Source organism: Anabrus simplex, chromosome 3, assembly GCF_040414725.1.
Source record: "Anabrus simplex isolate iqAnaSimp1 chromosome 3, ASM4041472v1, whole genome shotgun sequence".
NCBI classification, from domain to species: Eukaryota; Metazoa; Arthropoda; class Insecta; order Orthoptera; family Tettigoniidae; genus Anabrus; species Anabrus simplex.
The window spans coordinates 401,564,260-401,582,442 of record NC_090267.1 but is presented as its reverse complement, the minus strand read 5'-3'; the positions used below and the strand labels follow the sequence as shown (position 1 = coordinate 401,582,442).

The following is an 18,183-nucleotide window of genomic DNA, read 5'->3' as shown; positions in this document are numbered from 1 at the left end:
GTGTTGGATTGCAAAACTTTCCCAGGAGCAGACGTGGACTCTGACCACAACTTGTTGGTCATGAAATGCCATCTGAAGTTGCAAGAAATTGAAGAAAGGAAAGAATGCAAAAAGATGGGATCTAGACAAGTTCAAAGAAAAGAGTGTGAGGGATTGTTTCAAGGAACATGTTGCACAAGGGCTAAATGAAAAGGCTGAAGGAAACACAATAGAGGAAGAGTGGATAGTCATGAAAAATGAAGTCAGTAGGGCTGCTGAAGAAATGTTAGGAAGGAAGAAAAGATCAACTAAGAATCAGATGATAACTCAGGAGAAACTAGACCTGATTGATGAATGACGAAAATACAAGAATGCTAGAAATGAAGAGGGCAGAAAAGAATATAGGTGATTAAAGAATGTAGTGGATAGAAAGTGCAGGGTAGCTAAGGAAGAATGGCTGAAGGAGAAGTGCAAGGATGTCGAAGGTTGTATGGTCCTAGGAAAGGTAGATGCTGCATACAGGAATATCAAGGAAACCTTTGGAGAAAGGAAATCTAGGTGTATGAATATTAAGAGCTCAGATGGAAAGCCACTTCTAGGGAAAGAAGACAAAGCAGAAAAATAGCAGGAACATATCCAACAGTTCTATCAAGGTAAAGAAGAAGATAATTTGGTTCTGGAACAAGAAGAGGCTGTTGATGCTGATGAAATGGGAGACCCAATTTTGAGGTCAGAGTTTGACAGAGCTGTGAGTTGACCTAAATAGGAACAAGGCACCTGGAATTGATGACATTCCCTCTGAATTACTGACTGCCTTAGGAGAAACCAGCATGGCAACGTTATTCCATTTAGTGTGTAAGATGTACGAGACAGGAAAAGTCCCATCCGATTTTCAGCAGAATGTTGTTATACCTATTCCCAAGAAAGCCGGTGCTGACAGGTGTGAAAACTACTGCACCATTAGTTTAGTATCTCATGCCTGCAAAATTTTAACACACATTATTTACAGAAGAATGGAAAAACAAGTTGAAGCTGAGTTGGGAGAAGATCAATTTGGCTTCAGAAGAAATGTAGGAACACGTGAAGCAATGCTGACTTTACGTCTGATTTTAGAGGATCGAATCAAGAAGGACAAGCCCACGTACATGGCATTCGCAGATCTAGAAAAGGCATTCGATTATGTTGACTGGACCAAGCTATTTAAGATTCTGAAGGTGATTGGGATCAGATACTGAGAACGAAGAATTATCTACAATCTGTATAAAAATCAGTCTGAAGTGATAAGAATCGAGGGCTTTGAAAAAGAAGCAGCAATCCAGAAAGGAGTGAGGCAAGGCTGCAGTTTGTCCCCCCTCCTTTTCAATGTTTACATAGAACAGGCAGTAAAGGAAATCAAAGAGGAATTTGGAAAGGGAATCACAATCCAAGGAGAGGAAATCAAAACCTTGAGATTTGCCAATGATATTGTTATTTTATCTGAGACTGCAGAAGATCTTGAGAAGCTGCTGAATGGTATGGACGAAGTCTTGAATAAGGAGTACAAGATGAAAATAAATAAGCCCAAAACAAAAGTAATGGAGTGCAGTTGAACGAAGACAGGTGATGCAGGAAATATTAGATTAGGAAATGAAGTCTTAAAAGAAGTGGATGAATATTGTTACCTGGGTAGTAAAATAACTAATGATGGCAGAAGCAAGGAGGACATAACATGCAGACTAGCACAAGCAAGGAAGAGCTTTCTTAAGAAAAGAAATTTGCTCACTTCAAACATTGATATAGGAATTAGAAAGATGTTTTTGAAGACTTTTGTGTGGAGCGTGGCATTGTATGGATGTGAAACATAGATGATAACCAGCTCAGAAAGAAAGAGAATAGAAGCTTTTGAAATGTGGTGTTACAGAAGAATGCTGAAGGTGAGATGGATAGATCAAATCACGAATTAAGAGATACTGAATCGAATTGGTGAGAGGAGATCGATTTGGCTAAATTTGACGAGAAGAAGAGACAGAATGATAGGACACATTTTAAGACACCCAGGACTTGTTCAGTTGGTTTTTGAGGGAAGTATAGGTGGTAAGAACGGTAGGGGTAGACCAAGATATGAATATGACAAGCAGATTAGAGCAGATGTAGGATGCAATAGTTATGTAGAAATGAAAAGGTTAGCACAGGATAGGTTGGCATGGAGGGCTGCATCAAACCAGTCTATGGACTGATGACTCAAACAACAACAATAATCATAATAACATCCTTGCACTTGCCTGAATCATTATGTGAAATATTTCAGCTTAGAACTTCGGCTGGTAAGGATCTATAATCTACTGTGTGAAGAGCCTCAAAGAATTCTCGTTTTCAATTAAATATATGCTGTGGGTCAGTATTTCTCCTACAATATCATCAAATAGCAGTTTTTGAAGGTGCAATGAAGATATGACCTGCATCACTGCTTGAGGAGAGTATGTGGAATGCTGAAATTATCTTTTGACCTACCTTACACATACTTCAGTACAGAGTCATGCAAATGATTGTGTGACCAGTGGGCCATGATGTTCTTTTTTCATTTACTATTTTTATATAAAACTCAGAAAGCACTTATATTATTTCTTTGTAAGTGTTCAAGTCATGCACCAACTGAATATTATACCAATCTTGTTACTGTATCAGTGTGATATACACAAATAATTTAAAGTCTTAGTACATCAGACAGCCACAAGCATTACCACTGTTCTTTTGTCTTATAAGAATGAGCATGCACTGTATATAATACTTACTTTTCCTCATTGCAATGCCGTAGCCTTTATTGTCTAGAAGACCCCCATACTGCTGAACATCACAGTCACGCTCAGTAAAGTATTCAATAGATGATGACTCCATAAAGTAGGCATAATTTTCATTCTTCACTTTCTCTAATCCCTCATCATTATCTAAAGTTAGGACTCCAGGAGTAGTTATCATATATTGGTACATACGTTGAAACTTTGGGTTATCAGAATCCTGAAAAAAGAATAGAAAGGTATCTTGAATCAAAACCAGGGATAGATTCTTGAAATATTTCAGATAAGTAATTAACAGCGTACTTCAAACCACTCTTACTAGTTGGTGAATTGAGAGACTTATGGATCAATAACAATTTAAAGATGTGAACATGATTATTCTTTCATATATGTAATTTGAATGGACAAATTATATACAAATATTTAATTTTATCAGGAATGGTTAAAAAATTATAATCACACACACACCATGGCACAACAGCCCCAAAGGGTCATGGCCTACCAAGTGACCGCTGCTCAGTCTGAAGGCCTGCAGATTATGCGGTGTCATGTGGTCAGCATGACGAATCCTCTCGGCTGTTATTCTTGGATTTCTAGACAGGGGCCGACATCTCACCATCAGATAGATCCTCAATTGTAATAGTAGTTGTTTTGTTACAGTTCTTGCGCCTCCTCCTCCTCACCAGCCTGCCCTTCCCTACACCGGTGCTACATGGAGGAATGCTATCAGTTTTTCCTCGTTTTATTCTCTTTGTTGTTGTTGTTGTTGTTGCTGTTGTTGTTGTTGTTGTTGTTGTTGTTGTTGTTGTTGTTGTTGTTGTTGTTGTTGTTGTTGTTGTTGTTGTTGTTGTTGTTGTTGTTGTTGTTGTTGTTGTTGTTGTTGTTGTTGTTGTTGTTGTTGTTGTTGTTGTTGTTGTTGTTGTTGTTGTTGTTGTTGTTGTTGTTGTTGTTGTTGTTGTTGTTGTTGTTGTTGTTGTTGTTGTTGTTGTTGTTGTTGTTGTTGTTGTTGTTGTTGTTGTTGTTGTTGTTGTTGTTGTTGTTGTTGTTGTTGTTGTTGTTGTTGTTGTTGTTGTTGTTGTTGTTGTTGTTGTTGTTGTTGTTGTTGTTGTTGTTGTTGTTGTTGTTGTTGTTGTTGTTGTTGTTGTTGTTGTTGTTGTTGTTGTTGTTGTTGTTGTTGTTGTTGTTGTTGTTGTAAACTCTTCATGTTTTATTACTCTGATGGTTAAAGTTTATATGAGACTAACTTAAGGAGATGGACCAGGAGCTAACGGTGATACATTGTTCTTATAGGCTTAACTCTACAGAGCTGCCTCAGGGGCTCACAACTTGATACTTATGACCTATCAGCTTTATCAGCCTGACATTCAAGAACTGATACAGGGGCTGCTATGCAAGATGGCTGCTATACTATATTCGTATAGACCTAACTAGAGAGCTGCCTCAGGGGCTCACAACTTGTAACTTATGCTCTATTAGTTTTATCAGCCTGACATTTGAGAACTGAGACAAGGGATGCTATGCAAGATGACTGCTATACTCTATTCGTATAGACTTAACTAGAGGGCTGCCTCAGGGGCACACAACTTGTAACTTATGTCCTATTAGTTTTACCAGACTAACCCTCGGGGACTGAGGCAAGGGCTGCTATGCAAGATGACTGCTATACTCTATTCATATAGACCTAACAAGAGACCTACCTCAGGAGCTTACAACTTGTAACTTATGACCCATTAGTTTTATCACCTAACTTTTGGGAGATGAGGGGCTACTAGGCAAGATAGCCGCTGTACTTGGTTATATTAGACTAACTTTAAGGAGCTGGGCTATCACTCATCCTTCTAACCAGCTTCCCTTTATAACTTTAGTCTAGCACAGGAGCTAGTGGTGATACATGGGCTTTTATGGCACTAACTTGGGGAGAGCTGTGCTCGGGCTTTTCAAGTATTGAGCTAATGCAGGGGATTTCATCCTCCTAAACGGATGCCCTTCCTAACCTCAGTCCAGCACAGGGACTCTTGCATATACATGGGCTCAAACATTGGAGGTACACAGGTGTTAGTGTTACAAGCCAACCGGGATTTTAGAAGGTAGAAACCACCATTGACACAGCAGCAGATGTTGTCTTACACAAGTGTAGCAAGTAATCTACTCCCTTTGGGAGGGTGTGACTGCATAAAGGACAAAAGAGCTAAATGGTAAAAGGGTAAAAGGGCTAAATGGCTAAAGGGCAAAAGGGCCAAATGGCAGAAGGAAAAAAGGGCTAAAAAGCTAAAGGGCTAAAGGCCTCTCATCTCTTTATCCGGGCTTGAGACAGGCTATACCAACATATTGCCCAAATGAATCAAGCTTCAGCCGCTTCCTTTCCTCTTCCTTGACTATCCCTTTTAATATCCCCACTCACCCTGTACAAGGTATACAAGATAGGTTGTACGTTTGTTATGTTAGTTTACTGTTAACAAGCTGTCCACATTGTGGTAAGACCTCTCATCCTAAAGCTACTATAGGCTACTTTTCTAATTTATACAGCTTTGTATTCCATTATATAAATAGAGAGTAGCAAATGTCTAGTAGATTTAGCTTGTTTCTTTTAAAGAAGAATCTGTTAGCAAAGATAAAGTCCATTATGGAACAACCCATTTCTAGCTATACACTTGCAAAGAGTATGGAAAAACATTTCTCCTAGGCTACCACAAGAGACGTCATGAGATATCCTGTAGGACAATTTTTCAATGCAAACATTGTAGAAAAGAGTTCAAGTACACTTACAATTCTCAACATCACAAAATGGCATGTAATGTAGCTTCATCAAAAAGAAAATATAGAGCTCAACAGTATCCAAGCAAATACTGATTTACTTTTAAGAAGTACACCTCTATGAGAGATTTTGAATTCTCCCTTGTTGTCTAGGACTGCTATAAGTTCTGTCACTAAGCACACATTTTGAGATAAAGAGAAGCAAGATGATGAGGATGAGGATGAGGATGAGGATGCTGATGATAATATTGACAGTAAAGAAAAACAAGGAGCAGTAGAAGAAAAAGAAAATCTCAATGTTTCTTTGCCATTAGAGCTTTATGATTTCACTTCATTTTCTAAGCCTACTACACATTTTGTTGCTGTGCAAACATCTCAAGAAGAGATGCAAGATGAAGTAGAAGAAGATTTCAACGCTTCTTTGCTATCAAAACAAGTTAAGTTTGTACCTGGAAACACTATTGTAGAAGCACGTATTTCATCAAAACAAGTCCCTACCCATCAGCTGTCTGCATGCAGGTTCAAAGTTCAACACAAACCTCTGTTACCCCATGTAGACGTAAGATACTGTAAAGACCCCAACCTACTTGTAAAACATTTGGAACTGCTAAGAACTGCTAAGAACCTATCAAGATGCTGGTTACACAGAGTATAAAGCAGATATTTTTGAAATAGAGCAAGAATTATGTCATGGAGGTATAATTGAGTAATAGCTCTTCAAAGTGAAGACTTTACCTGTAAGCTCTCTTTTGACAGTACAACAGTCTAAACACCTTCCTACATCCCAGCCCTCACCCTCACCTAAGTCATCCTTCTATAGCATATAGTGGATCGAGTAGCTATACTGGTACAGACTCTTTTCCAACATTCTCCCTTCCTTAAGGTGTTAACTCCGCCTCTTGCTGTAGAGCCGGTCTCAAGCCCAGAAAAAGAGAGGAGAGACACCCCAAAATACTAGAAAAATGTAAGCCCTTTTGCCCTTTAGCATTTTAGCCCTTTTGCCATTTAGCCTTAGCCCTTTACACCTTTTGCTATTTGGCCCTGTTGCCGTTTTGCCATTTGGCTGTTTTGCACTTTTAGCCATTTAGCTCTTTTACCCTTTTAGCCATTTACAGTAGCTCTTTTGTCCTTTATGCGGTCGCACCCTCCTAGATGGAAAAGAGCACTTGCAACACTTCTGTAAGACAGGCTTACAACCTATGCAGCTGTGTTAATGGCGGTTTCTACCTTCTAACATCCTGGTTGGCTTGTAACCCTAACACCTGCCTACTCCAATGTTCGAGCAGCTATCTTTCCTTGAGAGCCCTAGTGCATCTTTCCCAGAGTTATTCGCATCAGAGCCCATGTATACGCAAAGGCCCCTGCGCTAGACTGAAGTTAGGAAGGGCATCTGGTTAGGATGATGAAACCACCTGCATTAGCCCAATACTTGAAAAGCCCGAGCACAGCTCTCCCCAAGTTAGTGCCATAAAAGCCCATGTATTATCACTAGCTCCTGTGCTAGACTAAAGTTATGAAGGGAAGCTGGTTAGAAGGATGAGCGATAGCCCAGCTCCTTAAAGTTAGTCTAATATAACCAATATACAGTAGCCATCTTGCCTAGTAGCCCCTGCCTCAGTTCACAAACGTTAGGTGATAAAACTAATGCGTCATAAGTTACAAGTTATAAGCCCCTGAGGTAGCTCTCTAGAGTTTGCACTACGAGAATACAGTATAGCAGCCATCTTGCACAGTAGCCCTTGCCCCAGTCCCCGAAGGTTAGTCTGGTAAAACTAATAGGACATAAGTTACAAGTTGTGTGCCCCTGAGGCAGCCCTCTAGTTAAGTCTATACGAATAGAGTATAGCAGTCATCTTGCATAGCATCCCTTGTCTCAGTTCTCAAATGTCAGGCTGATAAAACTAATAGAGCATAAGTTACAAGTTGTGAGCCCCTGAGGCAGCTCTCTAGTTAGGTCTATACGAATATAGTATAGCAGCCATCTTGCATAGCAGCCCCTGTATCAGTTCTTGAATGTCAGGCTGATAAAGCTGATAGGTCATAAGTATCAAGTTGTGAGCCCCTGAGGCAGCTCTGTAGAGTTAAGCCTATAAGAACAATGTATCACCGTTAGCTCCTGGGCCATCTCCTTGAAGTTAGTGTCATACAACCAATGTATAGCAGCCATCTTGCCTCGGGGTTCTTGCCATCTTGCACATTAGTCCCTAGGCCATCGCCTTAAGTCCTATGTATACAGCCTATCCTACCCTGGGCAGCTACAAGGCAAGGCTTTTTCCATAAGAGCCTATATATAGGCGCCATCTTGCGTATTTGCCCCTGGCCCAGGTCCCAGGATTTAGTCCCATAAGAGCCCATGTACGGCCATCTTCCGCATTAGCCCTTGTGCCAGCTCCAGTTAGTTTTCCCTACTGCCTAAAAGTTAAGCCACCTCAAACCTCGCAAACCTTTTACCATCAGAGTAGTATAATATGGAGAGTTAACAACAACAACAACAACAACAACAACAACATCTACAACAAGAAAAAAATGAAAAATAAAATAGAAAATGTATATGTGTGAAAATTTTCTGCTCCACACCAAACAGAATTAAACAAGGAAAAACTGATAGCATTCCTCCACATAGCACTGGCGTAGGGACTGGCAGGCTGGTGAGGAGGAGGCGCCAGAACTGTCACAAAACAACTACTTGTAATCACATAGGCTGGGTGGACCTCGAAACAGCCCTCAGATTCAGGTAAAAGTCCCTGACCTGGCTGGGAATCGAACCTGGGGCCTCTGGATAAGAGGCAGGCACTCTACCCCTACACCACAGGGTCAGCTCTCTTACACTTAACCAATTACAATTTTTAGATTTTTACGGCATTAATTTAAAATATCAAGGTAATCAATTAAAGTTCATGAGGTAAGAGACAGGACAGGAGGAAAGCTGGATAAACATGGAATAGAAGAGGATGTAATGAATTATTAGGAACACAGAATGGCAAAGAGATCTCAATAGGCTAATATAAGTAATGGAAAGAAACAAACGAATGTCAAAACAAGCCATATATAGAGAGAGATAGCAACATGGAAAGGAACACAGAATAGGATACTTGCAATGATAGTGTGGGAAGAGAGAGAAATAGGGTACAAAAACAAGCATTAAGAAAACAAAGGAACAAGGACAATCTCCATGTCTTCAAATAGGTCTCTCCTCATTAATTAATCCCAGTTCTTCTACATTCAAATCTTAGCCAGCTGGCTTTTTCCTTACAGTACAATTCTTACCTTTTCCTGTGTTTTTTCTAACTTTCTTCATATCCTACACTTTCCACACATGATGCCTTCCCTCCTGATAAAGTAGGTCGCAGAAATGAGCTTGTTGAGGGATGAGAAGATAAAGATGCAAAAGAACTGGGATTGAGTAGGAGGGAGGCCATCAATTCAAACACAGCAGTGTAAGAAGATACGGAAACAATCTCATTGATAGCTGGGAAATGTCTACAGTATCAAAGGTGGATCCAAGATTACCTAAAGGGAGGGGCTAACTTAAAAAAAATACTACAAAACAAACAACAATGAGTAATTGGGACATTTTACTTCTGTAGTGATTAAATTTTCCTAGTTTATTTTAAGGAAGTTGTTATACTATAATAAAAGCTAGTTAAGGTAATATGATATTTATTTCAGCACAAAATTCCAGTATATAAAGTTTAAAGTATTACCAGTACATCTACTTTACTACGTACAGTCACGTATTAGTAGTTCACATCAATCAACATTTGGCCTGCTATAAATAATGCAAGGCCATTAAGCTGGTCATCTCCCATTGTATTTGTAGGATTTTAGTGCTTACATAGGGTCAAGAAACTTCTCTCTGTAGAGGTTGTTGTGACTGGCAGGGTGGCAAACATTGGGTGAATATTCAGAAAAGAATCTCCTTTACAAAGAGCTAATATACTCAACTTTTTGGCCTTCTATTTTCTTCTAAATGAGATATTGTCCAATTACACCGGCCTGCAAAGATTTTCCGGCAAAAGTAATTGAATGTGATATATATTACATTTAGTGTCCTTATGTAAAAAATAATACCAGTAGTTTCGTATCACGTACAGATTTTTGTCGCAAGTCTGCCCCATGTTTATGCTAATGGAGCTCCATTGTTGTAAATGAGGTTTGGATTGGTTGTATGTAATTCAGGTATGGACATGTCTGAGAGAAAATATTATATGTGCTTTTTTTTGGAGGGGAGTAGGTAATAATACAGGAACACCGGAAGAACAATTAGAACAGCTGCAGTTCGCGCATGCGAAATGCCAGACAAGGTCAAAATGTCAAGATCGCTTTTCTCCGTAGTCTGAGAGGAGAATCTGAGAACGTGTGTCACGGCTTTCTCTACAAGTTACAACATGCACTTGAAGTAGATTGAGTGAATAAGTGAGTCAGTCTGTGTTAAAATGGCAAGTGGCAGTGATGTTCGGAGGCAAAAATGTGTGAACAATCCAAACTCTTTCTGTTATATATGTGGCCAGTATACAATTGACCTTTTAAGTGCTGAGTTACCTGTTGACTGTTTGGTACCTCAGTGCTGAGTTTTTTCCTTCCTATGTAAAAAAAAAAATTGCAGAAGCCTCAATTTTTAACTTATCGGTGGGGTGATTAGCTTAAAATGTTTATTAATAATGGTTCTTTATAAATCTAAATGCAAATGGAAAAACCTACCCTTATGTTCAATATCATTTTGAGAGAAAACAAAATTACGCTTTTTGTGCCCATGAGTAGGCTACATCACATACACAGTAAAGAGTCCAAAATAAAATTATTTTCTAAAATCTGTAAGACCGAGCTCGATAGCTGCAGTCGCCTAAGTGCAGCCAGTATCCAGTATTCAGGAGATAGTAGGTTCGAACCCCACTGTCGGCAGCCCTGAAAATGGTTTTCTGTGGTTTCCCATTTTCACACCAGGCAAATGCTGGGGCTGTACCTTAATTACGGCCACAGTCGCTTCCTTCCAATGCCTAGCCCTTCCTTGTCCCATCATCGCCATAAGACCTATCTGTCTCGGTACGACGTAAAGCAACTAGCAAAAAAAAAAAAAAATCTGTAGGCAACTAATACATGTAATGCCATACAAATATATAATATTTTATTTTAAAATATTTTCTAAACCTAGAATGTGGTGAGTTCATGTTTTCCACTGGTTGTTTGTGATACCGATTTGTTTGACCAGCTGCACTGATTCCACTGGCACAAAAGTTTTTTTTTTTTTTAAATCAATGATTTTGTCATAAAACACTACTTGGCTCCCAGAGTCTGTCACAGTTACTTGAAAGTCTGGTGGAGAAAAATCATCCGTCCGTCACAAAAATAGTGATGAAATAGCTTTTGAACTCACCGCGTTTTTCTTCTTTTGTTTAGAAGGAAACTCTGTTTCTTTCTCACTTAAAATATTTTCAGCACTCTCTGTATCACTCTCACTTTCAAAATTGCTTAACAATTAATTAAAATCATCACCCACATCGTCACTTGCTGCTGTGGTTAATAACTGAAAGATTCTTTGATCCAAAAGAATATTGCTGCAAGAGCAACTGTAGCTTGTTGTTCCGCCATGTTTGTACACATCATAGATGAATTCCGCAGACATCTACAAAAAGCTCTGTAAATTTCTTCCTGAAGCTATAAGCCATGATCAATTAGTTCTACATAATGCCCAACAGATGGCAGAACATGCCAGAGATCGAATCGGCACTCGAGAGTGAACTGGGATACTCAAAGAAATTAAAGTTCTCGTGCACCGTCTATAGACAGGAGTAGCACTGCTGGACTGGCCGCATCAGCCTGTATATAGGCGGGCATAGCACTCATCAGGTTAAAGGCCAGGTGGATTAGAATAAAAACTTTGTTATTACAAATAACACATTTCAATACAGATTAAAACATGAGATTAGTCACTTGCAATTAAAGGCCAGAAGCAAAATATTATGCCATTTATAAAAAGCCTGTACATGGCGTATTTTAACATGAAGTTAGATGATCAGGACAAGAATTTTGCACCCCATAGTTTGTGTAAAACGTGTAGAAAACCTGCGGCAATGGTACAATGGGTTGTTGTTGTCAATGCCATTCGGAATCCCAATGGCTTGGCGGGAACAAAGAAATCATTTTGACTAATGTTATTTTGGTGTATGTAAAGTGCCTGGGTTCAATACACAAAACAAGAAGCACATTGTGTATCCTTGCCTTCCATCTGCCATAACCCCTGTACCACATGGACCTGATATTCCTGTCCCAAAACCACCCATACAGTTACCAGAGAGTGAGTCTTCATCATCTTCAATTGCGAAGGATCGTGGTGATGATACCTTTGTACCGGATGTTGAGGATAAAACTCCACGTCTTTATAATCAGTGTGACTCAAATGATTTGGTGTGTGATCTAGGCCTCACTAAAGAAAAGAGTGAACTTTTAGGATCAAGATTAAAAGAGAGAAATTTTTTACTTCCTGGGAAAAATTCATATTGTTACAGAAATTAGGAGGAAAAATTCCGGCAGTTTTTTGTTCACAAAGACAAACTTGTGTTTTGCTGTGATATCCCTGACTTGATATGTCGTCTTGGAACTATTTACCAAGCAAGGGACAGGCGTCTATTTATTGACACCAGTGAAAGAAGTCTCAAAGGTGTTCTTCTGCACAATGGAAATAAACTTGTTTCAGTAGCGCCCATTCAAAAAACTATCAAAATTTATCTATGGTGTTGCAGAAACTGAACTACAATGAACACAGATGGTTACCGTGGTGTGATTTTAAAGTGTGCAGTATCATATTAGGGCAGCAAGGAGGATATACAAAGTTCCCCTGTTTTCTGTGTGAGTGGGACTCTCGAAACAGGGATCATCACTGATTTGTGTCTGAGTGGCCCAAGAGGAAACAGTTTATGTTTGGAGAAAAAAACATTGTAAATCATCCATTAATTGATCCTCAAAGTGTGTTATTGCCCCCTTTACATATTAAATTGAGAATTATGAAGCTGTTCCTGAAGAGTTTGGATAGAGACAGTCCCCGCTTTCGGTACCTCTGTCAGAAATTTCCAGGACTGTTAGATACCAAAATTAAGGAAGGTGTTTTCGATGGCCCCCAAAATTTGGAAGCTTATGAAGGATCCGACATTCAGTATGACGATGAACAAAACACAGCTTCAGGAATAGGAATCATAAGGATATTTGTAGCAAATTCCTGGGTAACGTAAAAAATGTCAACTACCAACAGATTGTGAAAACCATGCTGTACAACTTCCAGAAATTGGTTGCCGCATGAGCTTCAAATTACATTTTCTGCACAGTCATCTGGATAATTTTCCTGTAAATTTATGAGCATTCAGCAAGGAACGTGGCAAGTGGTTCCATCAGGATCTAAAAGTAATGGAACGAAGGTATCAGGGGCGATGGGACATTCCCATGATGTCAGATTACTGTTGGTGTCTAGTGCGGAACACTGAGAAACACAAACACAAATCAATACAGCGTTCATTCACATCAAAGTGCAACAAACAATAGTCTTCGTGTAGTGAGATTCATACATTCTAGCAATGAACATGTTACTTTTTTATATATTCATTGTAATTTTATCATGTCCCATTAAAATCACATTTATTCTCTATTATGGTGTTTTCTATCAAAATTACAACAATATGTCAAATTTGGATTTCAAATAGCAAAAACAATTGTACGTGATAGGCAAAAACAGTTTACATATTTGAAATGAGCACATCTAAATTAAGGTAGATCACCTCTTCAACCTTTTGCCAGGGAGAAAATTCTTTTTTGCAGGCTGGTGTTATCTCTCCATAGTGATATTTTCACACTTAATTCACCATATGTTTCTGAGCAATCTGCAAGCTTAGAAAAATGACTGGGAATAAGCTCTTCTAAAGGGGTCACTTTATCAACAGTAGCAATCATGTCAACGCCACTAGAAGAAGCCTTTGTCTACAAAATGTTGATTTCTTTTTTTTTTCCAAAGAATGATAAATTTGAAACACTAGAAAATTTACGTTTGCTATTCATAGCATTGAAAATAATATACTTTCAGCTATTATTCCAAGTTTTACTTTTGAAGTAAGAAGCATACTCTCTGTGAATGTTAATGCACCACATCCACTAGCTCGTCGTAACTTGTGATGCACTGGATTCGGCAGTCACTGCCAAAGTGCAGTCTATTGTTGCCAGTACTCTGGCCACTATTAGGATGAATTTGAGTTCAATATTTTCTACCCTAGAGTCACTATACTATTATTCATCCCTAGCAAACATTAGTGACACGGCCTACATATTTAATGCAGGAACACAACCATTAGGTATAATATCATTAAACAAAAACAACTTTGGAAACTTCTAAATTAAACAAGAAGAATGGAGGTTGCTAAAGCCCCCCTTAGCCCCTCCCTGGATCTGCCTCTGTACAGTATAGTATTTTGCCTATTTAATGAATTCTTAACCACACCCGGGCAACTGGAGTGGGACATTGTTGTTGTTGTTGATGATGATGATGATGATGATGATGATGATGATGATGATGATGATGATGATGATGATGAATGAATTCTTGCTGACCACTGTGACTGTCCATGATTAACAAGAATATATATGTTCTAGATATTCACTTAGTTCATGCAGCTTAAGACATGCAGGATATTAATAACACTCTTCGATTTCAACTACAGGAAAAAGAAAAAACAATGGTATAGTTAAAAGGGATCAAATATTTTAACAGCACTGCCACCTGTTAAACATCTCCAAATCAAGTCACATGTGGTGGTTTCAGTATCACACAGGACTAATTATACCAATATAGCAAAACACTATTAAGAAAGTCCTTAATGAAATCCCACAAATAATTACCCTGAAGAAGTTGAGAGTAGAACCACCAAGCTTCGCTCCATATTTTATTTCTGTCTGATCAGCCAAATCTTCTGCGTCTTTGAATGGTGATGACATACTCTCAAAAGTGAGAAAAGCTGCCAAATTGGCAGTGTAAGATGACACAATTATGAGTGTGAAAAACCACCAGATACCAGCAATCATTCGTGTTGACACTGCTCTGAAAATGAATAACCATAGTCAAAGAAATGAAAACACAACTTATAGAAACATATTGTATATTTCTAAGTGTCCATCTTGAGTGCTATTGGAAAATTTTTCATGAAATTCAACTTAGTTTTGATATTAGTAAACAGGAACACACAGGTAAAAGAAATGAGGAAGATTTCCATCCTATCCGCCAGTCAGCTGGAAATGATGAAAAGTCTTTATTTAAATCATTTTATTATTTGATAGTATATAACAATTGTTTTTCTGAAATTCAGCAATTCAAAATTGATCATCTGCCATAAGTTTAATATGTAGACAAATTTACTGAATTATTCGTTAAGTGTGTATAACCTATATTGAGGGGAATTTTACAGACTTTCCAGTGCACTCATAGTGCTGTTGATGCCATTATCATGTTCATTTGTTTTTAAAGTCACACCGACACAGATGTCTTATGATGACGATGCGACTGGAAAGGCCTAAGAGTCAGGAGGAAGTGGCCATGGCGTAAATTAAGGTACAGCCTCAGCATGTGCCTGGTGTGAAAATGGGAAAGCACAGAAAACCATTTTCAGGGCAGCCGACAGTGGGGTTCGAACCCACTATCTCCTGGATGCAAGCTCACAGCTGTGCACCCCTAACCGCATGGCCAACTTGCCTGTTATCATGTAGTTTAAAAAATGGGCTAACAAATGGCACAGAAATAAAAATTGATATTTCTTACCACATAACGCTCTTTCCTCATCCTGTGAAACCTTGCCATGCATGGTACAGTTTCCTAGAGTGCAACACAGTGGAATATGACTTATTTCTCTACACCTGAATGAAGTGCATGCGGATTTTATTTCCCTGACACATAAATATTATTGCAAGTGATTGGTAGTCCAACAATTGATATCTGCTATTCATTTACCTCCTATAATAATGGCATCTGGTTTCTGGAGAGGCCTGGTGCAGGTCTTTTAAGTTGATGCCTGATAGGCGACCTGCGTGTCTATGAGAATGGGGCCCTACATATGATGAATTATAATGATGAAGGTGGCACACACACACACACACACACAGCCCCGAACCATCGGAATTAACCAATGAAGGTTACAATCCTGACCTGGCTAGGAATCAAACTCTGGACCCCTTGGACCGAAGGCCAGCACGTTAACCATTTAGCCATGGAACTGGACATTTACCTCCTATGACACATGGATGAAACAGAACAAGTAAGTATGAAACTTCTCTTTGTTCAGCTTATCCCACTTATTTATGTTTCATTCAGATTCATTTTGGATTTGGCCAGGGATTTAAAGCTGGATGCCCTTCATGATCCACATGATTTTTGAGATGAAAATTGCAACCCAGTATTTACTGGAATTCAAACGTCAGTGTTTTGGGCAGGAAGCTAACAGCTAAGCCATTGAGAATATTGTGCTTTTACACTGGCAATCAGGCTGCTATATGGTTCACAAGATACATGAGGTCACCTCCTGTGAAGAGGTACCTGAAACAAATTGCATCTCTTACAGAATGCAAGAACATGATTGATTGATTGATTGATTGATTGATTGATTGATTGATTGATTGATTGATTGATTCATTCATTCATTCATTCATTCATTCATTCATTCATTCATTCATTCATTCAACTATTAGCAGAATCACTTCTTCATCTCGTCATGGGTTTTAGGACTTAGTTTTTCTATTGTTTATAAGATAAAGTAAAAGAATATTCCTTGCATCTTAGGATATCCTGAGGAACACCACAAGGAGGTGTCCATAATTTACTTCTCTTTTCAAGTTTTTTACTTCACATCTTCCTATGCCATAAAAAATTTACAATTACAGTAGCCTGCAACTTAACTCCCCTAATTCTTTTTTCTCCTTAAGTATTGAATTCTTCAAAAGGATTTCTTAGCTGTTTCTTATAACCTCAGGCTTGTTGGTGTAATATAATTGGAACAAGATGGAATCGACCAAGCAAGTGGCTTCACAGTTTGGGTCACCTATCTGTGTCAGTGCGATGTAAAAAAAATAAAAAGCGAGACAAGGTGAAATTGCTTGCAGGGGACCGAAAGTGGTGGAAAGATCTTGTCATCCAATACCTTAAAAATGCAGGTAGAGATGAGCCTGAGTCTGGACTTATGACCTAACAGGAAATTCTGTGCCAAATTCTATTCTTATATCATGATGAGTGAGTGGTATTTTGCATTTATATACAGAATGGCACATGAAAAAGTAGCCTGTTTCCTCATGTGAATGTGATTTTTTGAGCAACTGAAATTCTATTATTGTATTCTACCATGTCATATCATTAGAAGCCTCTGTGGCTCAGGCAAGCAGTACACCGGCCTCTCACTGCTGGGGTCCGTGGTTCAAATCCCGGTCACTCCATGTGAGATTTGTGCTGGATAAAGCGGAGGTAGGACAGGTTTTCCTCCGGGTAATCCAGTTTTCCCTGTCATCTTTCATTCCAGCAACACTCTCCATTATCACTTCATTTCATCTGTCAGTCATTAATCATTGCCCCAGAGGAGTGCGACAGGCCTTGGCAGCCGGCACAATTCCTATCCTTGCCGCAAGACATTCATGTTTCATTCATAACATCCCTGACCTGATCAATGACTGGAAAACAGATTGTAGGTTTTCATTCGCCGTGTCATAACATTCTGAATTGAGTTGACATAGGACAGTTTTATGCAATAATCAATTTTTGGCATTCTTCCTGTCAGCATTTTATTTCAGCAGTCAAATGACACGTGTGCATTTGCAACCTGCAAAATGACATACTAAGTATAGGAAAAAATGGAAATTGTGGAAGCATATGTGAGAACAGGTTTGTTCAATGAAATCTGCAAAATTTTCAGGGACTAGTTTCTGGGTACAGGAAAACTGGCAAAGAGAGCTACACAGGTTTAGGTTATTAAGTGGCATACTGCAGGACTTGTGTAAAATGCCAAAAAAAAAAAAAAAAATGTGCTCCTTCAGTTCACACACCAGAAGTTATTGAGGACATTCACTGAAAGATTATTTAAAGTTCAAAGATCTCATTATATAAATGGCACAAGAGACATGTGCAAGTAGGACGACTTGTCTGCGTATATTCAAGAACCTAGATTTTAAGCCATACTGTAAGGTGGCTGTACAACAATCACAGGAGGCTGATAATTGCAAACATATACATCACTACACCTGGCTTCTGAATAGCACCATAGCAGATCTGTTAGATGCTTTCCAGTATACAGTCAGTTGTGAGGCATAGTTTCACGTTTCCGGCCATGTGAATTTGCAGAACATTCAGTACTGGGCAACAGTAAACCCTAACACTGTGTAGCAGCCACTCCATGCTGAAAAAATTGGTGAAGTTTCTTACACTACCACCGATATGGCTGTCTCTATGGATATGTTTTTAATAGATTTTGTGAACAACACAAGATGAAAGACAGCTGCTTCTTCCAGCAAGACAGGGTAACATACCACATGTCTAATATATTCCTGTAGCAAGTCCATAATGTTTTCTCTGAAGAACAAATGGTTTGTAAAAATTCGGTGGCCACCACGGTCTCTGGATCTGACCACATATGATTTTTTCTATGAGAATACTTGAAGGAACAATGGG

The 18,183-nt window shown here is 38.9% G+C and overlaps 1 protein-coding gene across 3 annotated transcripts in view; it reads right to left on the bottom strand.

Annotated features, from left to right (window-relative positions):
* The window catches only part of LOC136866434 (glutamate receptor ionotropic, kainate 2), a 159,233-nt gene that overhangs the window by 20,203 nt on the left and 120,847 nt on the right, over positions 1–18,183 (bottom strand). For all 3 annotated transcript variants that reach the window (XM_067143368.2, XM_067143370.2, XM_067143369.2), the window contains 2 exons: positions 14,385–14,583; positions 2,751–2,973 (listed from right to left, as the gene is read on the bottom strand). In XM_067143368.2, coding sequence (XP_066999469.2) covers positions 2,751–2,973; positions 14,385–14,583 — 422 coding nt within the window. The remainder of the gene's footprint in view (positions 1–2,750; positions 2,974–14,384; positions 14,584–18,183) is intronic.